Genomic DNA, 21,887 nt, shown 5'->3' with positions numbered 1-21,887 from the left:
CAATTGCAATTTGAAGACAATATAATGTTATACCTTAATGAAAACTACCTAAAGCAGTGAAAAACTCTCTAACACTGCACTTCAAGAGGAAATGTAATGATGGGTTGGGGGGGTGGAGGGGTATTTATATGTAAGTATATAATTATGTATTATATAATCAATTTCAATTTCTTTAATTCCATGAAATTTAATTTGTTTCTTGAATAGCACAATACTCCTAGTGATGCAATACTGCCCTCTACAGTGTTTAAAGAGAATACAACATTGCCTTTTGGTGCAGTTAAAATTTATTATCACACACACTTTTTTAAAATATCAATACATTAATTATAACTTCTTTTTTATAGTTTAGTGTATAATTTACTATATGACAATACAACAGTATGTGATAGCAGTTTATGTAATCTTGGATTTAAATAAATTAGTTTAAATACAAACATAGACAATGTGGCCATGAAAAGTGATTTCACTTCAGGTGTTACAGAGCAAAAACCATGTCTTATTCAAAATCGTTATCATCATCTAATCATCTTAAATGCACAGTGGCTGAAGTTTTACATTGATTGTAAATGTAGTAAATGTAGTAACTGAGTGACAACAGGAAAAAGTCAGTTTTGTTGTGTAAATGTGAGAACAAGGAGGCTTGTTAGCTGTGATGAAAAATCAAACTACAAACAGTTAAAAATCCCACATAGCATTTTGGGATGTGACTACAAATATCACCATGTTAGGCCTTTAACATCAGGGTAAAAATATCTCCAGGTGTAATTAATCATCTGGTGCATTCAGATATTAGAGATCAAATGTGATAATTCGGCACTTGAGTGTTGAGTGTTGCAGCAGAAAGGAAATTGCATCACTATTATCTTCAGAAAGGCATCTTAGAGGCAAAAAGAAGTGACGATGACGAGGATGATGAATCAAAAAGATGCTAAAAGTGGCAAATGAGGGTACATACATTTTAAGTTATGTTTATAGTTTTGGGATCAGCTTGAAATGGTGGATTACATATATTTAGAAAATACAAAGACACAGTAAAGCTGCTGATTGTGAATAAAGAACTGGACTAAGACTAACTATGTGGATTAATACATTAGCATGATGCTCAGTTGCACAAGCTCCATATCCACAATGCTGCCATATTATTAAACAGATAATATGTGTTTGTGAAGACAATAAATGTTTACAAACACTGTATAACAATGAGTTGATTTTTGGTCAATGCTGCAGAGAGGTATCTGTAAAAGTGAGAGAGATAAGTGATTTAGAATATAAGAAAGGTCGTAAGTCCACACTGTGAATGAGTGAAATTGATGTACAGAGTAAACAGACAAGGACAGAGAAGGAGGGATGAGCAGGTAAAGAGGAGAGACAGGATGAAACCATTAAATGAGGCCAGTAGGAGGACAGTGAGAAGTTTTAGTGCAGGATCTCAATGAGGAGGCGTTTGAAGTCTCCACCACACTCAGAATCCAGGGCATCTTTCAGGGTAACATCGTACTTCTCCAGGTACATGTCCTTCACTGTGTCCAGGTCGATCTGTCGGTTAACACATACAATTGCAGTCACAATGCAATTCTGTGACTGTATTTAGATATTCATCAGACTACACATCAGATTACTTTCTAAACAAGTGCATGATGCCTGTGCGATATATAAGCATGCAAAAGAAAAGATTATTCTTAAGCATCTTTATAAAATACACACTTTTTGGCATGCAGTCAAATGTGACCATCATGCTGCTTGTAAAGTTATTGGCTGTGCAGTCATACAAACACACACACACACACCCACACTTGCCTCAGAGCGACCAACGATGATGCGAATGAGTGTTTCCTCATCAGTGCCTGCTCCCTTCATAGCAGCGTTAAGGCGTCGGGCAAAGTAGAGCTGGGGGTTCTTAGCACACCTTACTGTAAATGATACATACAAAGACATCAGGTATTATGAAATGTGTAAATTAAAATTGATTTGATATTTTATTGGCTTGTGTACAATCCTTTCCCAACCTACCCAGAGTGATGTAGCAGTCCTTGAGAGTTCCTGTGGCCTCAGAGTCAATAGTGTCCAAAATGTCTGTTCCTGAAAGCTGCAAGACAATCAGTTCACAAAAGAACTTACTCTAGTATTACAACTCAGGGGAAAAAAGAAAGAAAAGCTGTGTTGGTTTTATTTTTTTTGCTTTTTGAGTGCATTACTTACCGACTCGTAGAACTTAAAGGTGGCCTGAAGCTGCATGTAGTTCCTGTGTGTGAGGATAAAGGTGAAGGTTGATTCATCTGTGCCAAACCTGCCTTCTCCCGCCTGATGGTTACAAAAAGACAAAATAAAAGGAACACATTTGTAAGTATCGACATAGTAACAGTCAGGCGCATATGATGAGAAGAGCAACTACAGTTTTACATTAAAGGGTAATTCCATTTTATTACAATCTGATCTTATTTTGAGACTTCGTAGTCATCAAGTGAAACCTGTATGGACTGATTTTTGGCCACTTGGGGCAGCAGAAACATATTGTAAACACAATATTAACATATATTATTTACACTGTTAACCTGGTGATGGATTCATCATTATGAGCAATCCATATCACATTACACAAAGTTATTTGTTAATGTAAAAATATTGCTTATAGCACCTTTAATTGCTAAGCTCTAACCATGTAAGCAATACGATACTATCAAAACGTATTATTACAGACAAAACTATTACAATTTGCTTCAAGTTGTAACAAAGTGTAAATATTCTTTAAAGGTTAATTAAGTATCATTATGATATGGTAAAAAGGTCAAAAGTGTTTCCAGTAAATTGTATTTAGTATTCACCTTAATTGTGAATTACCCACAGATCCCACAATCCCGTACTGTAATACAAGTCACAGGGCAGCATAATAAATCTATATTTGAGATGGGAACTTACCAGTCATCCTGGGCTCACACACCTACACACTTAATCCTCGAATCACATTACCTTGCAAACACCAGTATGATTTAAGGGCAAACTACAAAAAAGAGCTCTAATGGGAAGTTATTACTGCAGCCCAGACCTCTTCTAAGAACATACCTCAAACAAAGATGTAGCATCCTGTTCGGCTAAACCCTCATCCACCTCAAAGCCCTCGTCTCTGCTCGCCTGCAGATAAAAAGGGATATAGGAGAAGAAGGGGATAGAGGGGAGAGATATGAGGGGACAGAAAAGTTAAGAGGATGGATAAAGGAGGTGATCCGTGAAGAGAGAGGATGAGGGAAAAGATTTAGCAAGTGGAAGAAAGGTCAAAGATATAGATTACAAAAATAATCTCAGGGATAACATTAATGGGATAACAATCATCTGCTACACATTAATAGGACATATTTGAGGTCATTAGAACATGAGTCACAGTGTGTTTGTCTTTTCTTTCTAAGGGAAGGAAAAGCGAGGGGAAACAGGCGAGGGTGGGAACGCTGAACGGGATGGCGATGGCATAGAGGCCAGAGCATGCCAAACAGTGATGTGATGTGTGAAGAATGTGTCAGTGGGCGAATTAAAGCATGCGGAACAATTCTGTCAGCAGTATCAAAGGAAGAAAAGTGTTGTTCTTATTGTCTTAAAGGCTTACATCCAGTTACAAGAGTTACACTTGAATTGTATCGAATTGTGCTTCAAAAGTGTGGCAACTCTGGGATGCTGCTTTGAGTACTGAAAGTCATCATCCACATAAAATACTGTGTGTATTTTTCATGGTTAATAAACTTCAAATATTCAGTGTTTACCTGCAGCAGTGAGATCAACAGGTTCCTCACGTCTCCACTGGTGTCACCCTCAATGTCTGCCTCCAGGTCACGCTCATGCACTGTAAGCCACAAGTAGCCACTACTTTACTTTTAAAGTCTCCTTAAATCTTTTACATCATTAACAGATGGCCAGCAAGTGAGGAAAGCAAGACTCACTTTACCATGATTCATTCCCAAAAGTGAAACACCCAAAACATTGGGACAAATATAAAAATGTTGTCGTTCCATGAGCTGGTCAACTGACCACACTTTCCAATATGAGAAAGTTAAATTATAGACATCAAATTATAGCTGCTTGAGTATGACTCAGCGGAGAGGAAAACCTACCCTGGACATATGCCTCCTTGTAGCTCAGGATGTCCTGTAGGGAGACAGAAAATGAGATTGATAAAGCTGCTCTAATCATTATTTTAATTAGTAATTGATTAAATGGCCAAGTATAATATGAAATGTGTCACTTATTCCCACAGAGAATTGTCACCTGAGTCTACAGTCCTCACCAGCTCTTTGGAGCATTTTAGCATCTTTCAGCTCTTTGTTTTGGTTTTACAGTCCAAAATAGCACAAATAGCTCTTAAAAACATGCTACACCTTCCCAGCAAGAGAAGAGCTAACGAGAAAAATGCTCCTTTGAAAGTGAAAGTAATAAATACCACTTGTTAAGTAACCTGAAAACTAAATGTGATACCAGTTAATGTTAAGTCATAGTTGATCATACTTTACAAAGGATTTATAAATTGTAACTATTTGTATTGTAATTGTAACTGGTAAAACATGTATTTATGCTTCATATCCTGTTAATCATTAATAGAGCTGGAACCTATTGTACACTGATCAACCACAACATTAAAACCACCTGCCCCCTTGTGCCACCAAAACAGCACTGACCCGCTGAGGCATGGACTCCCTGAAGGTGTCCTCTGGAATTTGACACCAAGACCATCAATCGGATTGAGATCTGGAGAATCTGGATCTCAGGCCAACACCTTACACTCTTTTTCATGTTACTCAAACCTTTCCTGAATAATTTTTGCAGTGTGGAGCGTTATCTAGCTGAAAGAGGCCACTGCCAACAAGGAATACCTTTGCCATTAGCGGGTGTACTTTATCTGCATCAATGTCTTACTAAGTAAATTGTTCTTATCGACATAGATGCCAGGACCCAGAACATTACCCAGAGCATGTAGGCACTCTCAATAGTGGACAGGGGTCAACATGAGCACTATGACCAGTCTGCAGCTATGCAGCCTCATACACAATGCACAGTGTGTTCTGACATCTGATAGTCAGCATTGTCTTTTTCATCAGTTTATGCTACAGTAGCTCTTCTGTGGGATTGGACACGATGGGCTAGGCTTTGCTACCCACCCACATTATTGAGCCTTGGGCATCCATGACCCTCCTGCCGGTTTACTGATTGTCCTTCCTTGAACCACTTTTGGTAAATGTTGTCTACCTAATATAGGGAACATCCAACAAGACTTGCCCTTTTGGAGATGACCTAGTTGTCTAGCCATCGAAACTTGGCCCTCAATTTGGTCAAAGTGGTTCAAGTCACTATGCTAGCCCATTTTTCCTGTTTCCAACACCCATCGTGTCCCCTTATTGTTATGATATAATCAATGTTATTCACTCTACCTGTCAGTGGTTTTAATATTGTGTGGTGTAAACTATACTTTGTTCTAAAGCAGTATTAAATGGACGCCACTTCTTGATCTTTAATTTGATAGATCAACATGCAGTGAGAGAATCTGCAGTAAATATAGTATGTACTGTAACTGATCTACTGAAGTTAAAGAAAGAGTGAAAATAAATGGGGACCCATATTGCAAGCACATAATCACCGCAGGGGATGAGGGGGAAATATGAAACAGGAATATGCCCCCCCCCCCATATTTATAATTGACATGATATCAGATCCCCCAAAAGCTGAAAGAAAGCTGATTTGTTACCTCACTATTCAGTGTTGAACCGACTCCAAAACACTGATGTTTATCATTCACAGAAGAAAACCTCCTGTGTCTTGTATTATTATCAACAGCAACAGTGAATAACAGCTGTGAGCTTGGTGCCAAAGCTTTGAAGTCTGTCCTGTAGGGTTGAGGACCTTTTTCTGGGACTCATTCATTTAAACGGTCAGTTCACCCCTTTTCCTCCATACCTGAAGTAGTATCTCTCCATTCAAAACATTTTAGGTCTGTTTGTCCAAGATTTCGTCCGCACTGCACAAAAAATGTATGATCTATTGACAAACCTGGTTGGTAGCTGTGCACAGAATCTCGACCAGCACAGCTTCGTCTGTGCCTGCCCCCTTCATGGCCTTCCTCAGCTCCTTGGCAAAGTAAATACGAGGAGGGTCCAACATGGCCATGGTGGCATTCTCAAAACTGCCGCTCAACTCCTTCTTCAGGACTTCCTCCAACTCCTGAACAAACAAGACGTGAAAAGATGCACCGTTCTTCAGTACGTGTGTGTGTGTGTGTGTATGTGTGTGTGTGTGTGCTTGTCTGAGTGAGTGTTAAAGAGAGAAGAAGGCAGGTACTTACATCGTCATACTTTTCAAAGTAAGCCTGTTTGATCTCCACGCGTTGAGCAGCAGAGCGATTGGCCAGGATCTGAATGATGGCCTCCTCATCTGTTCCTGGAGAGTATACAGTAGTGTATATATGAAGAGGTGACCTCAGAATCAGTCAAATAAAAATGCTTATTACTCAAACTGGAAAGTCACTGTTATGAAAATGCCTGTCAATCACACATATTTCTGATAACACTATGGTGTTTTTAATGCAATTGTATTTTCAGTCTTATGTGGAATCATAGAGTAAGATAGAGAGTAATACTATAATAGTAATAGGTACTGTTTCCACCTCTGTTACTATCAATCAATCATAACTAAACATAAAAATGATTAAGGAGGGAGTACCACTAATGCTGTAATACTGATAGCATACAGGTGGTGTATAGCACCTTCTACTGGACAGATGCCATCTGCTGCACATTTATTGTACAATGTTTTCAATAATATGTGTCATCAGTCTGTAATATTTCAGCTTCTTGAGCATAATCCTGATCAAGATTTTTGTTGTATTTGGGCAAATACATTTTCTCATCATATACATATCTATATTCTTTATTTAGGGAAGATATACAAGATGTATTGAATAACAGCATTAATTGCCAACATTCACTGGAAATACAGAAATCAGACAGAGACTTTAAAGAATGAATGTGAAGAATGAATAAAGAAAAATAATACGATACACAATTACTGATAAAAGAATGAGAGAAAACATCACCTATACTTACCTAAACCTTTACATGCTTTTCTTATAGCCTTGATATCAGCTGTAACATCAAAGTCCTCATATGGGACTATGGTGGGCTGCAGATTAAAAATGAACAGGATTAAGCTAAAACTGCTAAAACTATCAAATGAACCACTCTCAAACGTGTTTACACATACTTTTCAATGCAAAGCTACAGTTATAATGTACTCCATAGAAACAGATTAAAGAACTAAATTGAAGGGGAAAAAAAGTAATGTGGTTTATTTACTCCCAGGTCATTTACTCCAGCAGGAAAAGGGTGCAGTCTGTCTGAGTGTGTGTTTGCTGAGTCATGGGGCAGTAGCAGCAGTAACAGCAGCAGCAGCCTCCTCTCCTCTCCCACCCTCTGTTTAATACAATGCGGCCTTATTGATCAGCGTTTCTGAGAAATTCCACATTGCTGCTGCTCCCTCCTCAGCACACTCCCTTTGCTCAAGTTAACTGCGCAAGTTCTGCTTCAAACTAACTGTTTGGAGACAATTTAGGTTTTTTTTTTGTTTGTTTTTTGCAATAATTTTAAAGGTTGGTAACACTCCCCTTCATTGTGACTTACCTTATCTCTGATGATGTTTGCATATGTGTGTATGTGTGTGTGGACATGTTCCTATTTCTTCATTGCATACTCCACCTTACAACGCAGTTAAAAACTCTGTGCAAAGAGTGCATCATTACAGTTTAAGACAGTAAGCTGTTGAGGTTCCAATCTGCTTTTTGTGATCAATATCAGGGTTCAAACAGGGTTAAAAATCTACTCCCCCCCCCAACAGCCATATGGTTAGTAAATGTTCAAATTTTAGTCACTCAATAGTTTACCATTTTTTACTTGTGAATGAAGCAAATCTACCATCTATTTTATTATCTTACCATCATTATATTGTTACTCTTGGCGTACAGAATTGATGTCCTTCTCACTTTTTTATTATGATCAGTAGTAATATCATCATTATTATCATTATTATTGTATTATAATTATTACCAATATTTTGTTGGAGGCCTTGTTAATGTATCAATTCAAAGTTTAAATTCTGTCTCCTATAGACCACACCTACCCATGCTGTACCTTCCTGTGACCTCTATATAGGAGTTACTGCAATACGTATGAGAAAGAAAAACCTTCCTCCGTGTCCTGATCTACACAGAGATAGTCTCATGCGTACTAAGTCAGCTACCTAACCTCAACAATCTCTCTTAAGTCAATATGGTTAATATCTTGGCCACAGAAGTTGCAGTAGGCTACATCAAGTTTTTTTTCTTACCTGAACGTTGCCCATGATAGTCCAGACCGGTCTTTCCTGTTATAGGGAGATGTGAAAGCTGTGCGCTGTGTGTTTGGATGTTGATGCTGTGGTTGATGTGATGCGTGGCAAGCCCCGGATCAGCTGCTCCTGCGGGGACTCAGCCCTGTCCGGTGCTGCAGGGTGACGTCATCGTGGCTTATTTATTTAGCAGGATGGAGCTGAATGTGGGTGGAGGTGGTGGGTGGAATAATAGGTTACTAGTAGAATAACTAATTCTGCCGTGTAATTAAAACTATATGTTTGCTGCGCCACAAAAATGGGAAAATAAATGGTGCAGTGGACAGTACCGAACTTAACTTACAATGTTGAGGTACTTTCCTTAATACTTCCATTTTATTCTACTACTTCTCTTCTACTCCTCCACATTTCAGAGGAAAATATTGTACTTTTTACAATTCACTTTTTAAGATGAAAATCTTAAAGGACCAGCTCATGAAATATGATGCCATAAATTATAAAAATGATTCAACCTTGAAACAGACTGGTGATTATGCTTGAACAGTGGTTCACTAGATAGATTATAAACTGGGACATGTTGCATGGACACCTTGGATTAGTTTGCCGAAATCCTTGCATTGTATGATTGTTTCTTTTTTTTCATTTTCCAAAAAAAAAGATTATAGTTTAATAATCATGATGACCAGTGCAAACTGTTCCTGATGTACAAACATAGACTGTCTGTTTATTATGGTACAAACCTACATTAAGAACATATTGTCAGAAGAAAACTAGTTCACTACAATGTGGAGCTTTATGTGAAGCAGAATATAACTATGCATTAGCTGCATTAACTGAAGAGAAAAGTCTCTGTTTGCATTGTGATTTAGGTGAAACTGAAGATGAAATCCATTTGATGTTTTATTGCTCATTATATGATGATTGAAGGGCTACACAATTTTAATAAAATGTCATTCATTTTTGATTAGTTTTTCTGGATGAATGATTATAAGTAACTTGAGCTGTGTTTCATTAAAGGGACCTTTTGTGTGGCTGATTTTATTTATACAGCCTGGTACAGAAGAGAGAGCTCTTTGTTTGCAGTGTAATGTAAGACGTTTTGTTCTATATTTGACAAATATTTCACCCCTGCAACCGTATGTTGGTGTCTAGAAATACCCTATGGGCTAGACGCATTACACAATAACTAACTATGATGCATTATTATGTATTAAAATACCCATAAAGTAGTCACACTGAGCCCCAACTCATCTGGCTAAAACGTTAAAATGCTGCTTGCACTTTAATGCATCTAATACAATAATCCAATGCAACACTCTGACAGGTTGTTTCACCTTAGTAGAGTAAAAGAATACTTTTGCTCATGCTTTAAGTATCTTACAGCTACTTTCAGGATTATTGCAGCAATGGAATATATTTAAAACGTGGCAGCAGAGAATGTGTAAGCTTGAGCACAGCTGCTTCTGCAAAAGTGCATACCTGAAATACAGCCTTAGTCTATGCAGGTTAAAACACAAAATACATCCCAGTTATAGGTACAGAAGATCATTAGTTCATTAAGACCCTAGTGGATGATCAAGACATTAATAGCCTAGACTTGAAGAGGCCATTCACAATTCTGCATATTCACCACTTGGTGGCAGTGTTGTACAGCCTACAAAAAAGGCTCTCCAATGAAAGAGTTTACATATACAATTAATTCAGCTGATTTGAAAGTGCAGCTGATGAAGATATATACAGATCATTATTTTGAAACTCAAACTAACATTACTGTACATAACAAAAGAATCTGCAGTCCTAAAGCTAAAACTGAGAGTCAAATCAGTGACAATGGGGTTTTATAGAAATATTTAATTCAGAATTGAGAACAGGGTATTTACCGTATGTACATGCAACACAATATGAATGTACAATATATAAATACTCCCATGTGGATGCTACAACAGTTTGTAACCTTTTGGAGTAACACTTTACAGTATAACAAGCAAAAAGTACATTTAGTGGGGAAGTTACAACGTTCCATTTAAAACCATCTGGTAGAAAAATGCCTGTGAAAGTTTTACCAGGGATAAATAAAGTGAAGTAGTGGGACGTGTATATTTATCAGGCCTCTTGCTTTATGGATGCTGTTTCCTGAATAATGCAAAACAGATTATCACACAGTTTAAACTGGAAGTTCTTTCTTGGTAAATACATGACAACATCTGACATCTTTATTTGGAAAAATCTGTTGTGCAGCATACATTTGTCAAGTCCTCTTTAAATATTTCATAGTAGGCTATATTCATAGTTTTTTTTATTCCTTCAGGTGAATTTTAGCGTTCCACAAACCCTATATTTTCACTGTCATGCACACACAACCATAAAGAAGCTGAGCTGACGTCTGTGTGAATGGCTGTTTTTGTTGGAGATGATGTTCAAACAGTAAATTACTCATTTCCCATTAGAGAGAAGGTGGCAAAAGAAAGCTTTGGTCATGCATAGTTTGTGGTTTAAGCAATTGAAGATGTGCAAAAATTTGAAAGAAGTTGCATTCAAGCAGATGTAAAATGGGCAACTTAGTGATAGAAAAATGCATTTTTCACATCATCCACCCAACTCAGCCTTGTGTTTGGTCCTTAAGTCGCTCTTGAAAGACATTTTTCTAAACATGTGGAGTGTTTGGGGTTTTTAAAGAAGGGATTTTCATAGCAAAAACAGATTAAATGTGCCACTTCAAGAGGAGTAAACAGTAAACAAATGTAAACAGAAGGAAGAGTCTCATGGATATTTTAGTACTGCTCAACTGTAACTGTGAGCCATTTGAAACATCCGTGTACATTATTGATATAAATGCACAACATTTCAAAAGCAACATGTGGTACATCAGAAGACAAATATCATAGGCAACAACATCAATAGTTCCACTGTCATATTTGAGTACAAGTTAACCAATAAACATTTAGTTATTGGATGCTTGGTAGTTTGCAACATGCAATGGCTTTTGCAAAATGTATACACACTGCACTGTATATGGAGGACTTTAACTGAAACATACAAGTTTTCTTCATTTAAAAGTGAAGCTGGACAACAATCCTTTGTCATTCCCCGTGTTTCTCTAATCAAACACATCATCTTCATTCCATGAATTATGTATTTGGCCTAAAGGAGCATTCACAGCTGTGTCTGGGGCTTTGGTCCTGCTTTACAGAGCTCATATCCCATTCTTTTCCTTAGCTCTTTTTTTCTCCTTCTGCCTCTTTGTGCATCATCAGTATCTGATATTGTCACACTGGCTAACTGTATAACATAGATTATCAGTTTCATCAGCTCGACAGGGAAAACATATGTGAATATTCAATAAGCTGATTATGTGAAGCATTCACTGTGTCTGTGGACAAACGATTGTCTGATCTGCTGTTAAATACAGGTATGATTTGTTTTCAAATTACCTTGATTTACATGTGATAAAAACAGACATTGTACCTCTGACAAATGTGCAAGCAAAAGTGCAGATTAAAAATTACTTTAAAGTGACTTCAAGGTTGCATTCACTGCAATGTAACAACGAGAACTTAGTTTTTTTTAGCAAATACTCATGTTTGGGTCGCATCAATGGATGGCAGAATAAATGTTTTTCCTTGCAAAATCTCTTACACCAAGGTGACCCAGAGTGAGCTTTCTTATCAATGTCACTTCTTTATCTTTTGGTTCTCTTCATAGAGACATTTCATCCCTTTGTCCTCTGTGGATACAAAAAAATACAATCGTCGCACCAGTCTTCACCAGTCATCACGCCCTCTCCTCGGAGTCTGGCTCTTGAAAGTCCCAGGGACAAACATCAACCATTTGTGCACCGCTGATGACTGGAGGTTTGTGACTAGAACTCAAAGAGCTCTCTTTCTTCCTGTCTGGTGAAGGTTTAGTCTGACCAAAGCTGGTGTGTGAGGGCTCGGCCTCCCGGGAGAAAACCTCCGACCTCTTGACCTCCATCACCTCTGGGTCTCTGCTGGAGCTCCTCCGCCGCTCAGAAACCGACCCGCCGCACTCCGACGACTGACTAATGCGTCTCCTCTCTGATGGCGGTTTGCTGGAGGAGCTCCGCCTTTCTCTGCTTTTCTCCCTTGCTTTCTCCCTCTCCACCTTGTGGTTGGATGAGCAGGAGCCTTTCCGTTTCTTCTTGTGTGTGGTGGGGCTGTTGCAGGTCTTCTCCTGCTTAGGCGAGGGTGGGCTGGCGTAATCCCACGGGCAGATCTCTACCATCAGGGAGGGAGGCTGCAAAAGGCTGCCTGTGGACTTGGAGTGGTCTGAGTGGAGTGCCTTGGGTTTTCCATCAGTGGGTGTGACGCTCTTTTTACGCCTGATCCTGTCTGGGGAGATGGAATCTGAGTCTCCTCCCAGCATGGGTTGCTCATCGAACTCCCAGGGGCACACGTCCGGTTTGAGAGGCAGGGGTGACCTGGGTGGGCGAGATTTACGTGTTTCCCTGCCCTCATCTCCTCCTTTGTCTTTGGAGCGGCGTCTGTTGGAAGGAGACTGCCCTGCTTTCTGCCTCTGCTGGGACCGGCTACCTTTGGTGTTTCCAGAGCTACTGCCTCTCCGGCCTGCAGTGGTTTCTCCAGGAGCGATGGAAACGTGCTTCTGGGTCTTTGCCTCAGAGGGGGTCTGAGGTTCTTCCAGATCCCAGGGACAAACCTCGGACACATCGTAGAGGTTCCTCCCTGTCTCGGAGCAAATGGATGGCTGGCTGCCACTCACCTGTCACAATCAAGCAATAAAATAACTGCTGATAAAACAATCTCAACTCAATGCCCACTTACTTGTTTTGGAGCTTTCAACTGTACCACAGATAGTAGTTACCATAGTACCATAGTTGTCAGTGATTGATATAATGGGACGATTTCTCATCTTCCCATAATATCAATCACTCTATGTATTATCAAATGATAAGAGTGATAAATAGGGCTGTAACTAACAATTGTTTTCATTATTGAATATTTTGGGATATAACTGATTCATCAACTAATCTTTTAGTCTATAAACAAATGAGAAATGACAAATGTCAAGTCAGAATGAACAATGACAAATAACAAATGCTAAAGCTGATGCCTTTAAATGGCTTGCTTTGCCTGGCCAACTGTCTAAAACCAAGAGACATTCAGATAGCAAAATAAATAGCTTTTTAAAGGGCTTTCAACTACACTTAACAGTCTCTATCACCAGATGGAGTTTGATTAGCTGTCGTTGAGATGGCTCAGTTGTCATCACAATACCCACACAATAAGTATAGAACTTTGACCACGTTATGATAAATGTCTGTAATATGGGGGGTAGTCATAAACCCTGTCTGTGTTCAAAGATATTTTAACTTGGCAGTGTTTCCTTAAAGCTGCTATGAACAATATTTTTATATTAAAAATGGATCAAGTGACTATGTGTGTGAAGGAGTTGCTCATAGTTACGAGCCCACAGAAGATGATCATCCGCCTATGCAGTTCTTCCCTGTTCTACTGAATATTTTAGCTTCTTTTAGCATATGGGTTTTAAACTCTGGGCAGGTGTTCTAACAGCACAGCCACATACTGTGTCCCACTGGGATGCCTGTGGTAGTTACCAATGATTAAGCATAGTCCTGGTCCTGGGCTTAAATATGAATGGGATTCTCATCAGCCATTTCTTTTACCCATTGGTCCAGACTGACTCCCAGATATACTGTCTCACTATCCTCCTTCTCATTAACAAGATGTTCTGTTGAGCTGCAGTTTAAAACACCCAAACTACTATTTTCAAGATAAACAATACATTCTTACTCAGGAGCAAAGGTGAGTAAATCCTGACATTTAAACAGTTGGAAACACAGAATGTTTGGACATTTTTTAATCAACTATGAAACTTGTGATTCATTTAATGTCAATGGAGTAACTGATGCTTTAACTATCATATCTTCCTCTTCCCCCATTTCAGAAAAGGAATCAATTAGAATTTGGGTTGTAGATTTGAAAAAAAAAAGGTACCTGTTGTTTCATGATCCCCATCTTCATAGGTGTCTTGGAATACTCCACTGACTGGCTGATGATCATCTTGGGATAATGCTCAGGTGTTTCATCCACACCTGACAGCATCCTCCCCTCCTGTCCTTTCAGACCCTTCTTACTGGCATCCTCCACGCTTTGTGTCTTGTTGGTGAGCCCCGGCATCTTTTCCTTGGCACTGGCAATTACGCTTAGAGACTTCTGCATGATGGAGGTCCGCAGGTGGACAGGTTTCTTTTCATGTGTTAAATTGTGAGCGCTGGCTGATTTCCAGAAGAGTGGAACAGACTCAGTGGACTCAGCTGGTTCCAGTCTCGGAGGGGTCGCAGCTGGTTCCAGCTGTTTCTTGGAATGTTTTCGGCTAATGAGGGAACCCAGAAGAGATCCTTCCCCACCTCCTCCAACAGGAGTCATTTTGTCTCCTGCTGTCGAGCCAGTTTGGCTTCCAGTTTCATCTTGGTCACAAACATGGTCATAGCTGTGGGACTTCTTCAAGCCCATGACTTTGTTCTTCAGGGAGTCATCCCGAGATTTGCCTGGGGGGAGATTAAAATAATACACTGGCATGAAAGTGGGATAGGTTGACTTACTTAAAATGACACAAACTACATTTGTATGATTACACACAAGGCCAGTCTCCATTTACAGTATGTGGAGCTGACAGCACATTGTATTTTTCTGTTGTTCTTGTTTGTAGTTATAATTACATGTTTTCGAGGAAGACATTTTGACACGTTACAGAAGGTGTAAATAATAATTTTTACACAAGATGGCTTAATCTAGTTTAATTGCTTCAGTTTCATAGTCCTGGTGTTTTTGCATGCTGGTTTACTGTCATGGCCTACTGAGAAATTGAAATAGACATGATCATCATTAATATTTTTAGTAACACCTGTGTTTTTCCGATGTGACAAGTTAAAATGTCTGCTTTGAAAAAGATTGATATATACTCACTACATGCATTTTCTGTAGAGATCTGGCTTCTATTTGTTAATATTCTAAATGGTTAATTCATACTAAAGACATGACTAACATAGGTTTTCTCCATCCAATAAACCAGTCATAAAAGTTTGTTATATTTTGAATGAGGAATGTACTGCTTGATTGCAGATAAGCAAGGCAACATTAAACTGAATTTTTATGGACTTTAAAAATACAAATGCCACAAAAAATACAGAAATCCTGCAAGCTTTACAGTAACTTATCTAAAAATCTGGTCATATACAGCATTTCAAATTGGAAGCCCAGAGATAAGTTATTTTAATTTTTATGCTGTGTTATCACCCTAACTAGTTTTAAGGCACCATGATTTTACCATGATGGCTCGGCTCAAATGGGTTTCTCCTTAAGGTACTGCGGTTGCTGCCATGTTCACTGCCGTCTTCACGACTACACTGGCGGTGGATATGCATGGTTTCTGGGATCTCTGTAATTCGTTTCATCAGGGAGCGACCCAAGCCTTTCTTGGAGTTGCGCTTCTTTTGGAGGTGAGGGTTATTGGCTAGCATCTTCTTGCGTTTGTAGACTTCCAGCTGGGCATACAGCTTTTTCAGTTCATCCTAAAATAAAAAGAAGCTTAAAAATCATGGACAACAACAACTTCCAGGTTTGAATAACAGACATACTATGCACTTCTTTGAGTTGCTCAAAAATGAATTCTTGATTTTTTTGACATCTGGTAGCTGGAGCAAGGATTACTAAACTGTGTCTACCATAACAAAAATACTTTCCTATTTAGAACATGAACATTTTGCTATTAAAAAAATATCCCTGCTGTTTTCATTCACAACAGATCTGATCACTGTTTTTCAAGGATCTATCTCAAGTTTGACACCTTCTTTAAGTACTTCCTTAGGGAGGAAGCAAGAGCAATCCATAATTGAATAAACCACCACGGGCAGGTTGAAGATTGTGCTATTCTAAATGCTACTTCACCCGTATATCCTCAGGGTCCAAGCTGTGCTCGCTCCAGGCCGAAGTAATGCTGTTGTTGAGGTAAGAGCCAGATCTTCCCATGTCCAGCTCCTCCTCATAGGCCTCGGTGGCGATATCATCCCTGGCCTGAGTCCCTTTGGACAGAAACTAAAACAGATGGAGAGCAACGTTAAAGAATGCCATCAATGATCCTGTGGGAAGGGGGAGAAAAAGATGTCGAGTCTGAAATGTAGTGTCTCAACTAACATCATCTCTGGCCTATAGATTTATTGTATGACGAAATGAATATGTTACTCAAGGGGGTTATTTGAGGTGGGGGTTGGTGAATAATAATTTCCTGCAGCAAAATAATTAATGATGTAGATCTTGGGAAATGAAAAAAAAATTGCTTTCCTGCCTGTAATTGAAATCGTTTAACTGAGAGAAAGGATCCCATCCTGATAATATATATTGCAGAGTTAGGAAGAATTCAAATTGTAGAAGATTCATATTGCTTCATGAATTATTTTCCTTAATATAGCATGGAATGTCTCAATTAATGATTTAACAGTTTTAACAGGCTTCAAACTGAAGGATAAACCCTAATTTCAAATAACCTTTTCTACATTCAGACTGATTGTTGGAGCGAACAAGTTCAGACCTACAAACACCCAACATTATCTACTGTAGCCTATATGATCAAGTGTCCATGCAATTCAAAACACAGAATAGTGTAACACAGGCCAATATGGCCCAGCAGCAGTGCATTTCTGAGGATCAGAACACTGGCATGGAACACATAAGAAGAGCAGATGAGCAGATATTAATAATCTTCCTCTTATATGGAATAAGTTTTTATATCTTTACATATCAAATATGACTGCAAGGCATCTGAACCAAGAATGTAAAATGAAACATTGAGAATATGTAAATTTAAATATATTCTGGGTGAAGCTTCTTGTTGCTAGCTGTCCATAGAAATGGCGATAACATTCAGTAAACATTCATTAGTATATGTTAATAGAAATATACGATGGAGATTATCTGGTGAAATATTCCTTTTGGGCAATTTATGTGCAACTTTAAACTTTTCCCACTCTTTGTGATTGATGTGTTTTTAATGTTTTCATTGTGTACTTCTTGTTTTGATGTTTATCACCCTGGGCTTCTTGGATGATTAATCACACCACAGACATGCATACAATATGGGTGTTTTTTGAACATTTTCAGTTGACTAAGCTCTGACTGGGATAGAAATGATGTGTCCATTTAAATACATCTGTGCTTTGGAGTCAGTGTGAAGGAGTTACTCACAGTTAAAAGTTGAATACTCACATACAAATACAGGCTGCTCACTTCCATTTAAATGTTCCTTGATCGTTGTTTTATTTTTAAATTGAAGAAATTGAACTGTGGAAATTGTGTATTATGCAATTCTGGTTTGCAGGCACTAATCTCCTCCTCACTTGAATTCCTGAGCGCAGTAATAAAAAGTTGAGGTTGCATTTTTACAATAACACAATAAATGAAAGTGAATGATCTGCAAAGAGCAGTTTCATTTTGGCTTGATTTTCACGGCCAAATTATTTAGCTTTGCTTCACTGACAAATATGGGAACAAAAGGAGACCAAATATTTAGCCCAGATTCAGGAACAGACGCTGTGTGAGATTAACATCCTCCCACTGTGCTTAATTATCCCAGTGTAATCAACTGACTTGCACTTCTGAGGTGCCTAATTAAGAACGAATGAAAGAACGGAGAGCGCTGATGGTGTATTGCATTTCTCACGCAGCGGGAGAATTAAATGTTTTCCATCAGACTTGAGAGACTGCACATAAAGACACTCGTGGGAGTGCTTAGCTAAATTACAATAACCACTGTCGCAGTTTGAATGAGTTTAAGGCAATGATAGCAAATGTGCCTGTGTGAATGTCTGTGTCCCACATCGCTTATATCAAATGAACTAAAGATTAATAATGAACAGTTGCATAAACATATGTAATGCAGCAGTAGATTTTAATGTACCCTTCATTGCAGTACAGGAATTTCCAAAAATGCTCTTGCAGGGATAGACAAGCATGACTTCTGCACTGATTTCATCCATGCTGCACTTTGGGAGCTGCTTCTGTCATGATAAGTTTCCCAAGTCAGGAACTTTATTATTAATAAATATGGATATATATATATACATATTTGGAATAGCCCTAATATTTTCTTCTGTAAAGGTAAACCATAGAATGTAACTGTTAACTATCAGACCATTTAACTGTAGGTACTGAGTATTACCTTTGGGACAAGCAGCAGGCCCAGACTCACAGTCACAGTCAGATGAGTGTGAACGAAGAACAACATGAGCATCCAGTCAGGGTGCAGCCCGGGCACCAGAGAGAACCTGCAGGAGAACATTAACCACAGAGAATCTGTCCGGTGACCTTATCAAAATTTAGATTTAAAAGCCAGCCGAACTGCATCGCTTCTTGTGTCTGTGAAACACGCTGAGACACACCTGCAAACACAGACACTAAAAAGAGCCTTTATTGGTTCTCTGGACGAGGGAAGTAGAATAAAATGTACCACAGCCCAGAGGCAATCTCAGCTTCTAAAAACTGTAAACATAAACGCATGAAAGCAATGCTGTGTGAGGATTATAAAGGCAGCAGTTTATTGCATCCAGTTGCCTCCGTTTGAGGAGGAAAGATTTGTTCAACTTGGCTTTGAGTGTAGCACTTTTATTTTGTGTTGAGGCGAGACAGTGTTTGAATGTTAGATACAGCTGCAGGTAGCTGCCAGAATAAAGAAACCCTGACAAGAAACAAAAACAGGCTTTTCTCATCCCAACCCTTCCTGTATATTTCTCTGTGATTGTCCCCTGTCTTGTCGACTGTGTTTATGTTAGGTGAATCAACATGTGGAACTTGGAACTACCATCCATACAATTTTGTGATGTCTTCTCTTTTCTACCAGGTAGCCAAACTGGGAAAGAAAAAAAAACATCATGTAGTTTTAGTGCTGTAAATTGGATCCTTTACCATGGACATTTGAGACATTGGACCAGAATCTGTATGAATTATTTTTTTCTTTTGTTTTTAAACTCAATGTCAGGCTGACAGCTGTGTGAGATCCTCTGGCCATGGGTGTTGGTATATGGAGGATACCAGGCATGATAATCTGGCAATACACAACTTCCAGCTATACAGCATGTCACAGCAGTAGTGGAGTCGATGATGAATGGTTATGAATTTGAAGTTAGTTAGTGTTTATAATTTAAATGTGTCAAATATCATGTAATTAAAAGAATATCTTTATTTAGGCTGTGTATCAGTAACAGCTGCATGGGAGATACCAATGGTCAGAAATGTGGCAGACAGAGAGAGTCAAGTTTAAATTGGTTAAATGGAGATGCTGGCAGAATTGGCATCTATGTATAGTTGCAGTCATCATTTGAGCCACATACCAAGCCACAATATCTGAACAAAGTGGCTCATTTGAACGCACTTCAAGGCAACGTCTTGCAAATGAGCTGTTGTTTCACATTATGCAAAGACCTGCTGCCTTCAGTCGTATAACTAAGATACGGCACAAACGAACCGTAGCATGGTTTGTTTCTAACTGAAACAACCAGACCGAGACCTTGTTAAAGAGAATGTCTCAGCCCAGGGGGAACACACACTACTACATACTGCAGTTGTACCCTTACATACGAACTGAACTAATGAAATAGCAAGGAACAAAATGGCAAGAGCAGGCCTAATGAGACTGAATGCAGAGCGGGTGTGAGAAAACAAGAAAAAGCACAAAAGAAAATGGGCCTTATTCATAAAAACAGTATGTACAAAAGAATCTGGGCTTAAATGAGTTTGTACTCTGTGAACAAATTTAGAACTTCCTCAGACCATGCGTACGCACAAATAATGGCAGGGCTGCAGTGCTCTATGCCTTAATGCAGCATTTAATGATGGTTAGTTAAAATGTCTTATTACAAATTGTATACTTTTGTGGAATGATTCACTTTGCCTTATGGGTTTATCTTAATTTTTCTGAAGCAAATGACACACACGCACACACACACACACACACACACACACACACACACACACACACACACACACACACACACACACACACACAACTCATGACTTTATTTATTTGTGAGGACATCCAGTAACTGCTGCTCTGAGCTGAGGACACATTCATGAGCCAAATGACAGTCCACAATATAACCATGCACACTTCAGATATAAACCATCAGTCATTAAAATGTCTTGATAACTTAAATAAGTTCACAAGTCAAACTGAACAAACACAGCAAATAAACATATTAAGCATATTAAGGCTGCATGTAACATAAATTGGACTGAAAGACAACTGCTGTGAGTTTCAGTTCATAATTGCACTTGGTTACTATGAGAGTCAATGCAGCAAGCAACAGTATCTCAAGTGGTCCTTAAATATAATCTGCAACATCTCTTATCTGTCCTCATCCCACTCAGTCCAGTTTTAAACAGGCAAGTCTCCCTTTTAAATGTAAAATGCTTTTTTTCCTCCAAACATTTCAACATCATTTTGTGGTTTTACTATTTTAAACTTTTAAATTATGATTATTTATACCACCTTTAGCTGCTGATCATTAATTTTGTACTGTATAGCAAGTAGTCAGATTGCTTTAAAAGGTGCTACATGTATTTTTAAAAAGTTCACAGAGCTGAATAGACTAAATGTTTTCTGCCGCCATCAGCAAAACTCTACCAGCGGCTCCTTCTAAGCACCTGATATCATCATTCCCCTGATTGTAGCTGTCTTTAAATCACAGTCAGTATTGTATTCACAAGCACAAGCACAGGTAATTGCTCCAATTATTGCTGGAGAATGTCAGATGTACTCAGAAGCCTCAATGGTCTCTAACAAGTTGCCGCATTTTGGCATCAATTTTCTACAGCTAACACTATGGTAATAGTTCCTGGGTACGGAGTGTTATTTCCTTATTGCTTATGCCTAAACCGAGAAAAAGGCTGTTATTCCTTTCAAATTTTGCTTTTGTGACATGGACAATGATATTTTGAAATAACAAAACATTTAGAAGCGAGTAGTTTTTCAAGATTTACAATTATAATGTCAACCACTTTCAGAAGCCAGCCTTCAAATATACTCTCCCATTATCTCATCTGGTGATTTATCTGATGTTTTTTCTCACTTCATCTGAATGAAAATGTGCAAATTCACTCATTTTCCTATTAGAAAGAGGTCAGTTTCAAAAGATCATTGTTCTGCTCACAAAAGCAATGTTTGGAGGAAATAATAACCATTTTCTCTTTTTTTTTTAGGAATAAACAATTAGAAAATAACACAAACTACCCAGGAACAAAAAAACAAGTAGTATTTGTTACATGGTTTAAAGCCAGACACCATGACAGATCAATCACTGCAATTATTTAGGTAGTATCAAGCTGAGTGTAAAGTCTGTGAAAAGGTTCCTCTGGGCAGTGGAACACCAAATCCTTCAGGTGTGTGTGTGTGTGTGTGTGTGTGTGTGTGTGTGTGTGTGTGTGTGTGTGAGAGAGAGAGAGAGCGAGGAATGTGCATGTGTGTGATGTTTCACGCACCAAGGT

General features: G+C 38.6%; 2 protein-coding genes across 2 annotated transcripts in view; both read right to left on the bottom strand.

Annotated features, from left to right (window-relative positions):
* Positions 1 to 510: 510 nt before the first annotated feature.
* On the bottom strand, positions 511 to 8,440 carry anxa13l (annexin A13, like). The gene is made up of 11 exons (XM_053330410.1): positions 8,356 to 8,440; positions 7,080 to 7,155; positions 6,320 to 6,414; positions 6,028 to 6,198; positions 4,101 to 4,134; positions 3,753 to 3,832; positions 3,064 to 3,132; positions 2,203 to 2,304; positions 2,014 to 2,089; positions 1,801 to 1,913; positions 511 to 1,539 (listed from the first exon to the last, which is right to left on the bottom strand). Exons 1-11 carry the CDS (start codon positions 8,368 to 8,370, stop codon positions 1,420 to 1,422), a joined length of 951 nt encoding a protein of 316 aa, XP_053186385.1. The 5' UTR covers positions 8,371 to 8,440; the 3' UTR covers positions 511 to 1,419.
* A 3,686-nt stretch (positions 8,441 to 12,126) lies between these two features.
* The window catches only part of LOC128369353 (probable G-protein coupled receptor 158), a 59,688-nt gene continuing 49,927 nt past the window's right edge, over positions 12,127 to 21,887 (bottom strand). Inside the window, exons 9-13 of the mRNA XM_053330379.1 lie at positions 18,568 to 18,673; positions 16,302 to 16,448; positions 15,682 to 15,925; positions 14,349 to 14,902; positions 12,127 to 13,092 (exon numbers count right to left, since the gene is read on the bottom strand). Of these exons, the coding sequence (XP_053186354.1) occupies positions 12,127 to 13,092; positions 14,349 to 14,902; positions 15,682 to 15,925; positions 16,302 to 16,448; positions 18,568 to 18,673 (2,017 nt within the window). The remainder of the gene's footprint in view (positions 13,093 to 14,348; positions 14,903 to 15,681; positions 15,926 to 16,301; positions 16,449 to 18,567; positions 18,674 to 21,887) is intronic.

The sequence above is a fragment of the Scomber japonicus genome, chromosome 12 (genome assembly GCF_027409825.1).
Source record: "Scomber japonicus isolate fScoJap1 chromosome 12, fScoJap1.pri, whole genome shotgun sequence".
NCBI classification, from domain to species: Eukaryota; Metazoa; Chordata; class Actinopteri; order Scombriformes; family Scombridae; genus Scomber; species Scomber japonicus.
Note: the sequence above shows the minus strand (reverse complement) of the source record. Positions and strands in the feature narration are given on the sequence as shown.

Excerpts from the sequence above, each read along its gene's own strand:
- anxa13l (XM_053330410.1), bottom strand. Across the intron at positions 3,133-3,752 it reads TGTTGATCTCACTGCTGCAG|GCGAGCAGAGACGAGGGCTT; the intron begins GTAAACACTGAA and ends TTTTATCTGCAG. Across the intron at positions 2,305-3,063 it reads ATGCTACATCTTTGTTTGAG|GCGGGAGAAGGCAGGTTTGG; the intron begins GTATGTTCTTAG and ends TGTAACCATCAG.